The following is a 13,986-nucleotide window of genomic DNA, read 5'->3' as shown; positions in this document are numbered from 1 at the left end:
GCACACCATTCCCACCTTATTCCTAACCCATGTGGGATGCAGTCACTGAAGCTGCAAGGTTTATTCCTAGCCCATGTGGGATGCAGTCACTGAAGCTGCAAGGTTGCACATCCAGAATGAGAAATGGAATTTCGTATTTCCAGTGTTGCTGGGCTGGAAATGGTGCTGCAGCCAGGATCAGGCCATTCCCATTCTTATCCACACAAGCTGTTCCATCAGCTATGAAACAGTGATTAAAACTTGCTCTGGAAGAAAGAGAACTTCATAATTCATAATTAAGACTTGAAGCTAGTCCAGACGTTTACTGCATCACAGAATTCCTTCCTAAATCAGTCAGGCTGCTCCCATTGATAGTTTCTCTTCTCCTGATGTTCCTGTAGGAGACATTCAAAGGACAGTCTGAGCTGTCTCTTCTGGGCTTTGGGTGAGGCTTGGAGAGGAGCAGGGTTTTAGATAAGACTGGAGGGATCCCGTGAGCAATTCCAGTGGTTGTGCTTGACATGGATGGTCGTGGGGCTCCTGCTCCTGGGGAGGCTCTGAGAATGGAGAACTGCAGAGCAGATCCTCAGTGAGAGCTGCACTGATGTTCTGGGGCTCTGAGCAAGTTCTCTCTGAGCTGCTTTTCACAGAACCTCAGGTGAGAGGGACCATCTGGACCACCCAGTGCCCCCCCTGCCATGGCAGGGACACCTCCCACTGTCCCAGGCTGCTCCATCCCTGTCCAGCCTGGCCTGGGACACATCCAGGGATGGGGCAGCCACAGCATCTCTGTGCCAGGGCCTGCCCACCCTCCCAGGGGAGGATTCCTGCCCAAAATCCCCTCTGACCCTTTCTGTGCAGTGGGAGCCATGCCCCTCACCACAGGTCTTGTCCACAGTCTCCCTCCAGCTGTCTTGGAGCCCTTTAGGGACACCTTGCTCTGCCATGTCCTCCCCTAAGAGGTTGGAGAGCCCCCCAAGTTCCCTGTGCTGCAGAGGAGAGGGCTGGAACCACTTCTCAGTCTCAGGAAGAGCTGTCTGTGTGCAGCAGTGCCCACAGCAGCCACCAGTGGGACACTGTGCAAGCACCACGGAGCCAGAATCCTGCACACACTTAGCCAGGCTCTCCTGGAAATGCACACTCAGTGCCCCAGTGCCATCCCTTCCCAGGGGCACCTGCAGGGCTTCCAGTCCCTCCCAGGTTCCTCAGGTGTGGGGAGGTTCCTGGCATTGCCAGCTCTGATCCATGCAGGTTCCTCAGGTCTGGGGAGGTTCTGACATCTGTAACCTTTATCCATGCCCCAGCTGAGTGTCCCCAGGGCTGCTGTGACAGAAGCTCTGTTGGAGATGGTGTCAGAACAGGAACAGGGTGTTGCCCCTTTCAGAGCAGAGTTCAAGCAGGGACCCTGCTGCTGTCCATTGTGCAGCTCCAGTCTCAGGACTCTGCTTCTCCAGAAGAGTCCTTCCAGCAGATAAACCTGGAAAAGCTGGGAGGGGACAGAGAGGATGTTTCTAGGTGATGTGATGATGTGATTTGTTCCTGTAGTGTTTTTGTTTATCTGCCCATGGTCTTGGGCCATCTGGGACATGGCTGCAGCTGCTCAGGGCACAGTAAAAGTTCCACTTGACACTTGAGGAGGGTTGGTGAGTGTGGAGCACCACTGTGGGCAGGAGAGAGATCTCTCCTCCCAGACCTTCACTCTCTTAAGCTGTTTTGTCCATGGAAAATGAGGCTGGCAGAAGAAGAGCCTCCTGAGGAGAGGGTGCCTGTCAAGGGGTGCCTGAGCTGTCAGATCCACCCTCTGGGCTGGATCAACCCAGGGCTTCAGCTCCACTTCCAGCTCCACTTTGCTTCCCCAAAGCTTTAGTGCAGCTGGTGGAGCAGGGCCTGGCTGCTGCTTTGGGCAGGGGTCACTCACTGCACTATGCCCCCTTCTGTGGGACAGGGAGGGGCTGCTCCTGCTGCCAGGGGTGTCCCTGAGCACCCTGTGCTCTCAGGGTCCCTGTGGCAGCCCTGGAGGGGCTCAGTGCTGTGACAGGTCCTGGCTCAGGCCCCTGTGCTGCAGGGACGTTGTGCACAGCCCCACGCACGGGCTCAGCCCCACTGACCATGCTCTCTGCAGTGCCAGGGCTCGTTCCTCCCTTTCTAATCTCCTCTCTTCTGCTTCTTTGCAGTTCTCTGCTCTGTGCTGTCACTGTGGCCCCAGCAGTTTGCTCCTCCTTGGGCTTTCCTTTTTCTCCCTGTGTCGCCAGTGCTGTGCCAGGACCTGTGGTGCCCTCCTTCTCCCCAGCCCCCCCGTGCTCTGTGGGGACACACACAGCCCCATGTGACACGGTGTTCTGGCCATACACAGCCCACAGTGGAATAGTCTGGGGTGGAGGGGCCTTAGAGCTCGTCTGGTGCCACCCCTGCCATGGCAGGACACCTTCCACGGAACCAGGGCACTCCAGCCCTGGAGAAACAGCTCCAGGGACCCAGGGGCTGCTCTGGGCACCTGTGCCAGCCCTGCCCACCCTCCCAGGGAAGGGTTCCTGCCCAAAATCCACTATGCCCCTGCCCTGTGGCACTGGGAGCCATCCCGTGTGCTGGCACTCCAGCCCATGGCAGGGGGGTTCAGGGGTGCCCAGCTGTGCCCACGAGCATTTGGGCAGTTTTCCCCTCACAGACGCTGCTTTGGGGACTCACTGACCCTCAGTTACACGTCCCAGGGCACACACTGGCTGTCGTGTGCCTGGCCAGTTTGTTCCTGTCCCATGGAGCACGAGCTCAGTGTCCCCCACAGCCTCAGCCTGGCTCTCTAACCCCAGCCTTCCCCTGGGGCTGCAGTTGTCCCTGCTCCTCCCAGCCCTGGCTGTGGGGGCTCTGGTGTTCCCGGCCCCATCCCAGATTGCCCCCGGGGTTCCTGCAGGGGCCAGGCTTGGGCAGGGTCACATCTGGGACCAGGGTCAGAGCCGTCCTTCCCCTCTCCAGGCTGTGTTCCTGTACCTGTTTCTTTCTTTTCCTCTTCTTGTCTGCTGCAATGTTCATCACCATCATCTCTTCCTCCTCCTCTTCCTCCTCCTCCTCCTCCTCTCCTCTTCCCTCTGCTGCTCCTCCTCCTCAGATCCTCAGCTCTTGAAGACAGTGTTAAACAGTACGAGCAGGATCTGGCCAGGAAGCTGTACCAGTCCCGGCAGCGGGCTCCTGCTCCCGGGGCCAGGGCTAGCCCAGTGCAGAGCCACGCCTCCAGCGGGCCAGGAGGGTCAGGAGGCCAATGCAGGTGTGCACCGCCCCTCCCGCAGCTGCATGCTCCTGTCGGTGTCCCTGTGCCAGCCTGAGGCAGGGCTGGGATGGTCTGAGAGCAGGGGAGGAGGGCTGGGATGGTCTGAGAGCAGGGGAGCCGGGTGGGATGGTCTGAGAGCAGGGGGAGCAGGGCTGGGATGGACTGAGAGCAGGGGGAGCCGGGCTGGGATGGTCTGAGAGCAGGGGCTGGAGGGTGGGATGGTCTGAGAGCAGGGGAGCTGGGCTGGGATGGTGTGAGAGCAGGGGGAGCCGGGCTGGGATGGTCTGAGAGCAGGGGAGCTGGGCTGGGATGGTCTGAGAGCAGGGGGAGCAGGGCTGGGATGGTCTGAGAGCAGGGGAGCTGGGCTGGGATGGACTGAGAGCAGGGGGAGCAGGGCTGGGATGGTCTGAGAGCAGGGGGAGCCGGGCTGGGATGGTCTGAGAGCAGGGGGAGCCGGGCTGGGATGGTCTGAGAGCAGGGGCTGGAGGGTGGGATGGTCTGAGAGCAGGGGCAGGAGGGTGGGATGGTCTGAGAGCAGGGGGAGCCGGGCTGGGATGGACTGAGAGCAGGGGCAGGAGGGTGGGATGGTCTGAGAGCAGGGGAGCTGGGCTGGGATGGTGTGAGAGCAGGGGAGCCGGGCTGGGATGGTCTGAGAGCAGGGGGAGCCGGGCTGGGATGGTCTGAGAGCAGGGGGAGCTGGGCTGGGATGGACTGAGAGCAGGGGGGCTGGAGGGTGGGATGGTCTGAGAGCAGGGGCAGGAGGGTGGGATGGTCTGAGAGCAGGGGGAGCCGGGCTGGGATGGTCTGAGAGCAGGGGCAGGAGGCTGGGATGGACTGAGAGCAGGGGGAGCCGGGCTGGGATGGTCTGAGAGCAGGGGAGCCGGGCTGGGATGGTCTGAGAGCAGGGGCAGGAGGGTGGGATGGTCTGAGAGCAGGGGGAGCCGGGCTGGGATGGTCTGAGAGCAGGGGCAGGAGGGTGGGATGGTGTGAGAGCAGGGGGAGCCGGGCTGGGATGGTCTGAGAGCAGGGGCAGGAGGCTGGGATGGACTGAGAGCAGGGGCAGGAGGGTGGGATGGTCTGAGAGCAGGGGCAGGAGGGTGGGATGGTCTGAGAGCAGGGGAGCAGGGCTGGGATGGACTGAGAGCAGGGGCAGGAGGGTGGGATGGTCTGAGAGCAGGGGGAGCCGGGCTGGGATGGTCTGAGAGCAGGGGGAGCCGGGCTGGGATGGTCTGAGAGCAGGGGCAGGAGGGCTGGGATGGTCTGAGAGCAGGGGAGCCGGGCTGGGATGGTCTGAGAGCAGGGGGAGCCGGGCTGGGATGGTCTGAGAGCAGGGGGAGCAGGGCTGGGATGGTCTGAGAGCAGGGGGAGCTGGGCTGAGTGATGGGGAGCAGGGAACAGACAGCTCTGAGGGCTGGAGACACTGCACAGCTGTGCCACAGTCCCACAGTGGGCTTGGGAGATCACCTTGTTCCATCCCCTGCCACGGGCAGGGACACCCTCAGCAGGGTCCCACCCAGGCTGGCCTCTCCTGGAGGCTGAGGAAGGTCAAGGTGCAGCTCAGGGAGCACAGAGCAGGGCAGAGCCCCCAGGGCTGGAGCAAAGCCCCCAGGGCTGGTCCTGCTCGTGTGATCCTGCAGTTCTGTCCCTAGCTCTGTCCCTGTGCTGTTTGTGACACTGGGACTGTCCCCAGCCCTGTCCCTTTGTTGGTGTGTGACACTTTGGGACTGTCCCCAGCCCTGTCCCTGTGCTGTTTGTGGCTCTGGGACTGTCCCCAGCCATGTCCCTGTGCTGTTTGTGACACTCTGGGACTGTCCCCAGCCCTGTCCCTGTGCTGTTTGTGACACTCTGGGACTGTCTCCAGCCCTGTCCCTGTGCTGTTTGTGACACTCTGGGACTGTCCCCAGCCATGTCCCTGTGCTGTTTGTGGCTCTGGGACAGTCCCCAGCCCTGTCCCTGTGCTGTTTGTGGCTCTGGGACTGTCCCCAGCCCTGTCCCTGTGCTGTTTGTGGCTCTGGGACAGTCCCCAGGCTCTGAGTGTTTGACACAGGTGCTCACACGTGTGTCTGTGTGTTTGGGGTGGCAGCCAGCCCAGCTGTCCCCTGCCTGCCCCGGGGGCCCTGGGGCTCTGTGCAGCCCCTGTGCTCAGCCCTGGCACTGGCACTGGCACTGCCCTGCACACACAGGTGGCACTGTCCCCCCGGGGCAGGCATTCACAGCCTCTTGTCCCCTCCATTCCTGGCAGGATGAAGTCCCTGGAGCAGGACGCTCTCAAGGCCCAGATGGTAATTGCCAAGTCCAAGGAGGGGAAGAAGCGCAGCCCCCTGGAGCAGCTGGCAGAGTCACCCTCCCCTGCGCCCACGCCGTCCCCCACGCCGCTGGAAGGTGAGGGAGGGACCTGCTGCTGCTGGGGGGGAAGGCAGGGCCCTGCAGAACCTCCTGGTGAGAACAGAGCCAGGCAGGGCCCTGCAGAACCTCCTGGTGAGAACAGAGCCAGGCAGGGCCCTGCAGAACCTCCTGGTGAGAATGGAGCCAGGAGAGCTCCTGCAGCCTCACCTGGTGAGAACAGAGCCAGGAGAGCTCCTGCAGCCTCACCTGGTGAGAATGGAGCCAGGCAGGGCCCTGCAGCCTCACCTGGTGAGAACAGAGCCAGGCAGGGCCCTGCAGCCTCACCTGGTGAGAATGGAGCCAGGAGAGCTCCTGCAGCCTCACCTGGTGAGAATGGAGCCAGGAGAGCTCCTGCAGCCTCACCTGGTGAGAACAGAGCCAGGAGAGCTCCTGCAGCCTCACCTGGTGAGAACAGAGCCAGGAGAGCTCCTGCAGCCTCACCTGGTGAGAATGGAGCCAGGAGAGCTCCTGCAGCCTCACCTGGTGAGAATGGAGCCAGGAGAGCTCCTGCAGCCTCACCTGGTGAGAATGGAGCCAGGAGAGCTCCTGCAGCCTCACCTGGTGAGAATGGAGCCAGGAGAGCTCCTGCAGCCTCACCTGGTGAGAATGGAGCCAGGAGAGCTCCTGCAGCCTCACCTGGTGAGAATGGAGCCAGGAGAGCTCCTGCAGCCTCACCTGGTGAGAACAGAGCCAGGAGAGCTCCTGCAGCCTCACCTGGTGAGAATGGAGCCAGGAGAGCTCCTGCAGCCTCACCTGGTGAGAATGGAGCCAGGAGAGCTCCTGCAGCCTCACCTGGTGAGAATGGAGCCAGGCAGGGCCCTGCAGAACCTCCTGGTGAGAACAGAGCCAGGGGAGCTCCTGCAGCCTCACCTGGTGAGAACGGAGCCAGGAGAGCTCCTGCAGCCTCACCTGGTGAGAACGGAGCCAGGAGAGCTCCTGCAGCCTCACCTGGTGAGAACGGAGCCAGGCAGGGCCCTGCAGCCTCACCTGGTGAGAACGGAGCCAGGAGAGCTCCTGCAGCCTCACCTGTGGCAGCACCTGAGGTGGAGGTGAGGCTCCAGCAGCCAGGGTGGGGACACAGCACCCAGCTTGTGTGAGAAAGCAGCGGAAGAGTTTGTTGGGAGGGCAGGAGGCAGGCTCTGCCCCCACACTGAAGTGCTGCTGAGGGAGGGGCTTTGGGCTGAGTGTCACACAGCCTGTCACTGACTGTGCTCTTCTGTCACCTCCTGCAGATTGCAGCCCCAGGAACGTCACTTCCCCAGGAAGGCTGGTATGATACTCTCCTGCTTGCTTTTCTCACCTTTCCTCAGTCCTGGGGTTCCCTGCTTCCTCCTCCTGTGGGTCCCCACTTGGTTCTTGGGCCAGGGCTGGCTGCAGGGTGCAGGGAGTGGTGGGGGCTCAGTGCATGCAGCTTGGCCAGATTCCTGCTAGAGGCACCTCCTTTGCTGCAGCTGCCATGTGGCACCATGCTTCCCTGTTTTGTCATCCTTGCTGTGGTGCTTCACCTCCTTGTTCAGAAGGGTTTCCACTGTGCTCAGAAAGCCTCTCCCAGCTTCAGAAAGCTTTTCACCAGGTTTAGAAAGCCTTTCCCCACGCTCAGAAATCCTCTCCCAGGTTCAGAAATCATTTCCCCATGCTCAGAGGGCTTTCCCTGAGGTTCAGAAAGCCTTTGCCTGGGTTCAGAAGGATTTCCACCATGGTCTATGGGCCTTTCCCCAGGCTCAGAAATCCTTTCCCCAGATTTTTCCTCAGAAAGCCTTTGCCTGGGTTCAGAAATCCTTTCACTCCACTTCAGGGATCTTGGCCCTGTATTTCCTCAACAGCACAAAACCTTCAGCTGCAATCAGCATTTTCCTTTCCTGAGCCTGAGCAGTGCCGTGGGACATTGCTGCACAGAGCTGTAAAAGCTGGTGAGACAGACCAGGTCTCAGCTGTGTAAAGGGAACCTTGTCCTGCCAGGTCACACCCTAACGCAGCTCTGCACTGAAATTCTGACTCTGCTCCAGCTGTCAGAAACCTGGGATGTCCTAGGGGTGTCCTAGTGTGTCCCAGGGAGCCCCAGGGGTGTCCCAGGGACACCCAGGGATGTCCCCTGTCCCAGGGATGTCCCAGTGTGTCCCAGGGGTGTCCCAGGGATTCCCAGGAGTGTCCCAGGGAGCCCCAGTGTGTCCCAGGGATATCCCAATGTGTCCCAGAGATGCCCCAGGGATGTCCTCTGTCCCAGGGGTGTCTCAGTGTGTCCCAGGGATGTCCCAGGTGTGTCCCAGAGATGCCCCAGGGATGTCCTCTGTCCCAGGGGTGTCCCAGTGTGTCCCAGGGATGTCCACTGTTCCAGCCTCTGTCCAGCCTCTCCTGCCTCTCCCTGAGGATGTCTCAGGGGTGTCCCAGGGATGTCCCAGGGGTGTCCCCTGTCCTGGCTCTGTCCAGCCTCTCCTGCCTCTCCCTGAGGATGTCCCAGGGGTGTCCCAGGGATGTCCCCTGTTCCAGCCTCTCCAGCCTCTGTCCTGGCTCTGCCCAGCCTCTCCTGCCTCCCTGACCACGTCCCTCTGCTGCTGCTGTGATCTCTGCTCAGCTGCCTCTCCACCTGTTCCTCTCCCCTCACTCTCTCTTTTCTGTTTCCTCCCTTTGCTGTCCCTTCTAGTCACTGTCTGAAAAGAAGTTTGACTACCGGGAATTTGCTGCTATTCCTTCCTCCAAACCTGTTTACGAAATCCAGGTACAAACTGCATGCTGAGCCTCCTGCAGAGGCCAGGGCTTGCTTTAGTGGAAGAGCTGAGGGGTTTGGGGAGCCCTCTGTAGAGGCCTTGCCTGTGCAGGGGCAGTGGCACCACTCTTGCTGAACACTGATTGGAGCCTTCAGCCAATGGAATTAGGAAAAAGTTGGTCCAGATGATTTTGAAATGAATGACAAAAGCTTTGCAGATATAAAACACCTGCATCTTCACCAGAATGGCTCCTGAAATACTTTTAAGTGCAAGATGAGAACTAAAAGGGAGGAAGGAGTTAGAGAAATGATGGGCAGAAATGGCAGCTTGGAGCAGATGTGAATTTCCAGCTGTGGATTTTCCCATCTGTGTCTGGTGTCCTGCCCCAGGAGCAGCTGGGGGCTGTTCTCAGGGTGTAGTTCTGCTGCCAGTGAGCACCTGGTTCTGAGAGTGGATGCCATGGTGGGGTGCTTCTCCTTCCTAAAAGGGCTGGTTTAACCTGCTTTGTCATGGAATGCCCTGGAGGTGCTCTGGGCACATACCCTGTGTCTGAATGGGTTTAGGTGAGTTTATTAGTTTTATATACAGACCATGCAGCACATACCCTGTGTCTGAATGGGTTTAGGTGAGTTTATTAGTTTTATATACAGACCATGCAGCACATACCCTGTGTCTGAATGGGTTTAGGTGAGTTTATTAGTTTTATATACAGACCATGCAGCACATACCCTGTGTCTGAATGGGTTTAGGTGAGTTTATTAGTTTTATATACAGACCATGCAGCACATACCTGTGTCTGAATGGGTTTAGGTGAGTTTATTAGTTTTATATACAGACCATGCAGCACATACCTGTGTCTGAATGGGTTTAGGTGAGTTTATTAGTTTTATATACAGACCATGCAGCACATACCCTGTGTCTGAATGGGTTTAGGTGAGTTTATTAGTTTTATATACAGACCATGCAGCACACACCTGTGTCTCAGTGGTTTTAGGTGGGGGTTTTAGTTATATACAGACCATGGAGCAGATACTTGTGTCTCAGTGGTTTTAGGTGGGGGTTTTAGTTATATACAGACCATGGAGCAGATACTTGTGTCTCAGTGGGTTTAGGTGAGGGTTTTAGTTATATACAGACCATGGAGCAGTTGCCCTCTGTCCAAGTGGTTTTAGGTGAGGGTTTTAGTTATATACAGACCATGCAGCACATACCCCAGCAAGCAGTGCCACGCTGGGCTCACCTCAGCTCACATCCCAGCCCAGGGTATGTCACTCCAAAGACTCTGGCTGTGGCAGAGCTGCAGTTTGGGGATTCTCAGGCAGTTTGACTTTATTTGGTGTCTGCTCTCCACTGACACCTGTCCCCTGTGGCATTGCTCTGCTCCTGGAAGCCATTCCTCATATCCTTGGAGTGCCTTCCTTTGGGATGTGCCCTCTCAGGTTCTGTTCCAGGAGAACTGGGGGTGGCTGCTGGAGCCCCTTGGCAGCTCCAGACCACCCAAAATTCCCCAGGTGCAGCACTGGGTCTTCATGGAGCTGAGAAGGTGCCTGCAGAGGAGGCTGCACCTCCAGATCCTCAGGCAGTGACTGTGGGCCTCTCCCATTAGTGCAGTAGTTCACAGAATCCTGGGATGGTTTGGGTTTGGAGGGACCTTAAAGCTCACCCCTGCCATGGCAGGGACAGGTTCCAGCCCTGTCCAGCCTGGCCCTGGGCACTGCCAGGGGTCCAGGGGCAGCCACAGCTGCTCTGGGCACCTGTGCCAGGGCCTCACCACTCATAGGGAAAGATTCTCTCTCAAATCCACCAACAATCTCCCCTCTTTCAGCTTGAGGCCTTTTTCTTCACTCTTCACACTTGGTGCCTTCTGTGTTCCTGCCTCTCCTCCTCCACACAGGCCAGGCAGGGGTTTGACTCAGGCACGAGGGATTTGTGCTGGAGCCTCTGGCCATGGCCCCACTGTGGCAGTGCCAGGGAATTCTGTGCATTCTGTCAGTTCTGTGAATTCTGTGCATTCTATGCATTCTCTGAATTCTCTGAATTCTGTGCATTTGTGCATTCTAAGCATTCTGTGAATTCTGTGCACTCTGTGCATTCTGTGCATTTGGTGAATTCTGTGCATTCTGTGAAATCTGTAAATTATCTGAATTCTGTGAATTCTGTGCATTCTGTGCATTCTATGAATTCTGTGCACTCTGTGCATTCTGTGAATTCTCTGAATTCTGTGCACTCTGCACTCTGTGCATTCTGTGAATTCTCTGAATTCTGTGCACTCTGTGCATTCTGAGAATTCTCTGAATTCTGTGCACTCTGCACTCTGTGCATTCTGTGAATTCTCTGAATTCTGTGCACTCTGTGGGGGCACAGGCTCTGTGCAGGTGTGGGGAGGTGGAGGTGGGGAGTTGCTGGGCACAGATGTCACAGGGGTCAGTGACCACAGCTGCTCTTCTCTTCCAGTCCCCTGATGCAGCTGATGACCTCAGATTCGTGGATGACAGGAGCAGCTCAGGTAAGCCCAGGCAGTCCTGGCTGTGCCACGTCCCTGTGTGGCTCTGGAGGGTTCCCCTGGGCTGGTGGGACCCCCCTGGCACCTCACCATGAAGCAATGTCCTGTTCTGTCTGTTCTAGAATGAAAACCCCGTGCTCACCAGTTCATTTTGGGTAGGACACTTGCATTGTGCTTCAGTGACTGAGAACTCATTTTCCAGTGTGCTGTGTTAAAGCATGCCTGGTTTCCTGGGGCAGGGGGCAGGAGGGTGTGGCAGGGAGGGTTGGCCTGTGCCACCTGCTGCAGGTGCCTGGTTCCATCACTGGGGGCTGTTGGAACAGGGAGTGCAGTGAATCCCTCCTGGAGCAGCTGTGCAGCAGCTGCAGCTGCAGGACCCAGATGTGACACTCGTGCCTCTGTGGGCAGGGAACGTCAGGAAAAAGGGCTGGAGCTGCAGGCTGGGTCTGTCTGTCCCAGCTGTGACAGCTGAGATGTGACAGTCTGTCTGTTTGTCCCACCTGTGACAGTGTCTGTCTGTCTGTCCCAGCAGTGACACAGCTGAGATGTGACAGTGTCTGTCTGTCTGTCCCAGCTGTGACAGCTGAGATGTGACACTGTCTGTCTGTCCCACCTGTGACAGTGTCTGTCTGTCTGTCCCAGCTGTGTCACAGCTGGTCCCCAGAGCTCTGTGCTCAGCTCTGTCTCTCCTCTCGTTGCAGTTCCCAGAGCTCTGTGCTCAGCTCTGTCTCCTCCTGTGGTTGCAGTTCCCAGAGCTCTGTGCTCAGCTCTGTCTCTCCTGTGGTTGCAGTTCCCAGAGCTCTGTGCTCGTCTCTCCTCGTTCCCAGAGCTCTGTGCTCAGCTCTCACATCTCCTGTGGTTGCAGTTCCCAGAGCTCTGTGCTCAGCTCTGTCTCTCCTCTCGTTGCAGTTCCCAGAGCTCTGTGCTCAGCTCTGTCTCTCCTCTCGTTGCAGTTCCCAGAGCTCTGTGCTCAGCTCTCACATCTCCTGTGGTTGCAGTTCCCAGAGCTCTGTGCTCAGCTCTGTCTCTCCTCTCGTTGCAGTTCCCAGAGCTCTGTGCTCAGCTCTGTCTCTCCTCTCGTTGCAGTTCCCCGGGAGCAGGACGGGCAGCCCGAGCAGGAGCAGGAGGAGGCTCTGGGAGGCCGGGGCCCAGCAGCAGCAGCAGCAGCAGCAGCAGCCCCCCCAGCCCTGGAGGACGTGGCCCTGTTCAGCAGCAAGCGCAAGCTGCGGCACGGCCGGCGCAGCCTGGAGACCGCTGTCCCCACATAGGTGACACCTGGCACGGCCTGTCACAGCCCTGCTGTGCTCAGGGACAGCCCCAGGCTGCCCCTGCCTGCAGACTGCGTGGCTCTGGGCTGCCCGTGGCCCTGTGGCCAACTGACTCCTCCGGGGCTGTGAACCGCCCTCGTGTCTCACCAGCTGTGCACTGGGGCACCTCCCAAACCTGGGACAACACTGGACTGACTGCTGGCAGATGGAGAGGAAGGGTGGCCAGGACAGTGGGCAGCTTGTTAGCCTGTAAATATTGTGTGTGGGGAAGGGTAGGACAGGGAGAATGTAGGAGTGTGAGAGTGTGTTGGGCTCCAGCTGTTACTGCCTCAGCTCGGGTTTCGTAGTGGTTAAAAGGAGCTTCTCCTCTGGTGGGATCAGGAGGAAGGCCCAGCCTGCCTTTACTCCTATTTAATTTCCAGTCTTTTGCCAAAAAGCATCTCCTCCCACCTCCTGCACTGTGTCACCTCACTTCCCTTTGGGAGTGTTTGGGAATGGGAAGCTTGGAGGCAAAAAGAAGGAAAAGAAAAAAAAAACCACCAGAATTTCAGCAAAGTGCCTCCCTCTGCCACTGGCATTCTGTGCTCCAGGAACCCAGAGGCAGCTCTGCCACCTGTCCTGGGGACAGGTCCCTCCCTGGGTGGTGACATGCCCCTGGTCACACACTGTGAGCACTGCAGGAGCACACAGAGGGGAGTCTGTCTCCTGCAGCCCTGGGGCAGCAATGGGATGGAGCCCAGAGCCGTAGCAGGGGTGAGGGGGTGTGGCAGCAGTGGGGAGCAGGACACGGTGCAGAGGTGGGAGGTGTGGCAGCAGGTACCTTAGTGGGTAGAGTTCAGGAACTGGGGGTGGGTGGAATGTGGCGTTGCTGGGTCAGGTGGGAGTTAGAGGATCAGTGGGAGACACTGCTGGGGAGTGCTGAGTGACCACGCTGGCGGCAGGTGGAGAGGGAAGCACGGGGGCTGCTGTGGGCTGGCAGCACCAGGAGCACCAGCAGCACCAGGAGCAGGATGGGGCTGGCCTGTGCCTTGCAATAACTACACAGTTCCACTTTGCCAGCTCGTTGGCTTCGGGCCCCTTTCCACGGAGGACACGGAAAATGCACGTTTGCCCATGCAAGAGGGAAAAGGGAAAATGAGAAATGAGCGGGGTGTGAGCCCTGGTTTCCACACGTGGAACGAGGGCTGTGAGCAGGTTCTGTATGTGGAGCTCACAGCTGCTGCTCCCAGCTCTGCCATCAGCCTCTGCTGCCACTGGTGAGGGGAAACAACCCTTCTGGTTTCTTTCACTGCCTCTAACCGTGAGGAAGGTCCAAGCTCGGCACAATCCCGGTCCCTGTCCATTGGTGCTCTCTGACTCCCCAGTAAGACCAGGGTTGGACCTTGAGCCTCACAGGGGCTGGGCAGTGACAGGCACATCTGCTTGTACATTTGCTGAAGGAAAGAGCTGGGTGCAGAGTTTTGGGTGCAGTTTTTTAGTTGAGCCTCTCCTTTCATGCCAAAATCCAGCGGATCATTTGAACTGACTCCGTGTGTTTTGATTTTACAGACCTGTGAAGGGGAAACTCTGATAATCTCACAGCAGCAGCTGCAGCTGCTTCCATCATCAGCAATTTGAGCTTTTCCTTTTTAAATCTAATTTTAGCATTTGCTTTTTAACAACAGCAGTTTTGGAAACAATCCTGGCTGGGTTTTGGTGACTAACTTGTGATTCTTCTCTCCTTTCCCTGTGCGGTACCTGGTGCCAGGCTCTGGATTCTCTCCTGTTCTCTCCTAAGAGACTCTGAGGGAAAATTAGCGCATCAAGACTGTAACTAGTGAAATTTGTACAACCAAAGAAATCTATTTTGTGGTTCAAGGATAATAAAGTTTACTTTACATTTTA

At 58.0% G+C, this 13,986-nt stretch overlaps 1 protein-coding gene across 11 annotated transcripts in view; it reads left to right on the top strand.

Annotated features, from left to right (window-relative positions):
• Positions 1 to 13,986, top strand: part of SCRIB (scribble planar cell polarity protein) — a 129,340-nt gene extending 115,354 nt beyond the window's left edge. For 5 of the 11 annotated variants that reach the window (XM_056483033.1, XM_056483034.1, XM_056483032.1 and 2 more), the window contains 5 exons: positions 5,484 to 5,623; positions 6,859 to 6,896; positions 8,268 to 8,342; positions 10,786 to 10,837; positions 11,921 to 13,986. In XM_056483033.1, coding sequence (XP_056339008.1) covers positions 5,484 to 5,623; positions 6,859 to 6,896; positions 8,268 to 8,342; positions 10,786 to 10,837; positions 11,921 to 12,102 — 487 coding nt within the window. In that variant the 3' untranslated portion in view covers positions 12,103 to 13,986. Of the gene's footprint in view, positions 1 to 5,483; positions 5,624 to 6,858; positions 6,897 to 8,267; positions 8,343 to 10,785; positions 10,838 to 10,956; positions 10,990 to 11,920 lie in introns of all 11 variants that reach the window. The other 6 variants (XM_056483036.1, XM_056483035.1, XM_056483043.1 and 3 more) reach the window with 3 other exon arrangements.

The sequence above is a fragment of the Oenanthe melanoleuca genome, chromosome 2, assembly GCF_029582105.1.
Source record: "Oenanthe melanoleuca isolate GR-GAL-2019-014 chromosome 2, OMel1.0, whole genome shotgun sequence".
Classification (NCBI taxonomy): Eukaryota; Metazoa; Chordata; class Aves; order Passeriformes; family Muscicapidae; genus Oenanthe; species Oenanthe melanoleuca.
Note: the sequence above shows the minus strand (reverse complement) of the source record. Positions and strands in the feature narration are given on the sequence as shown.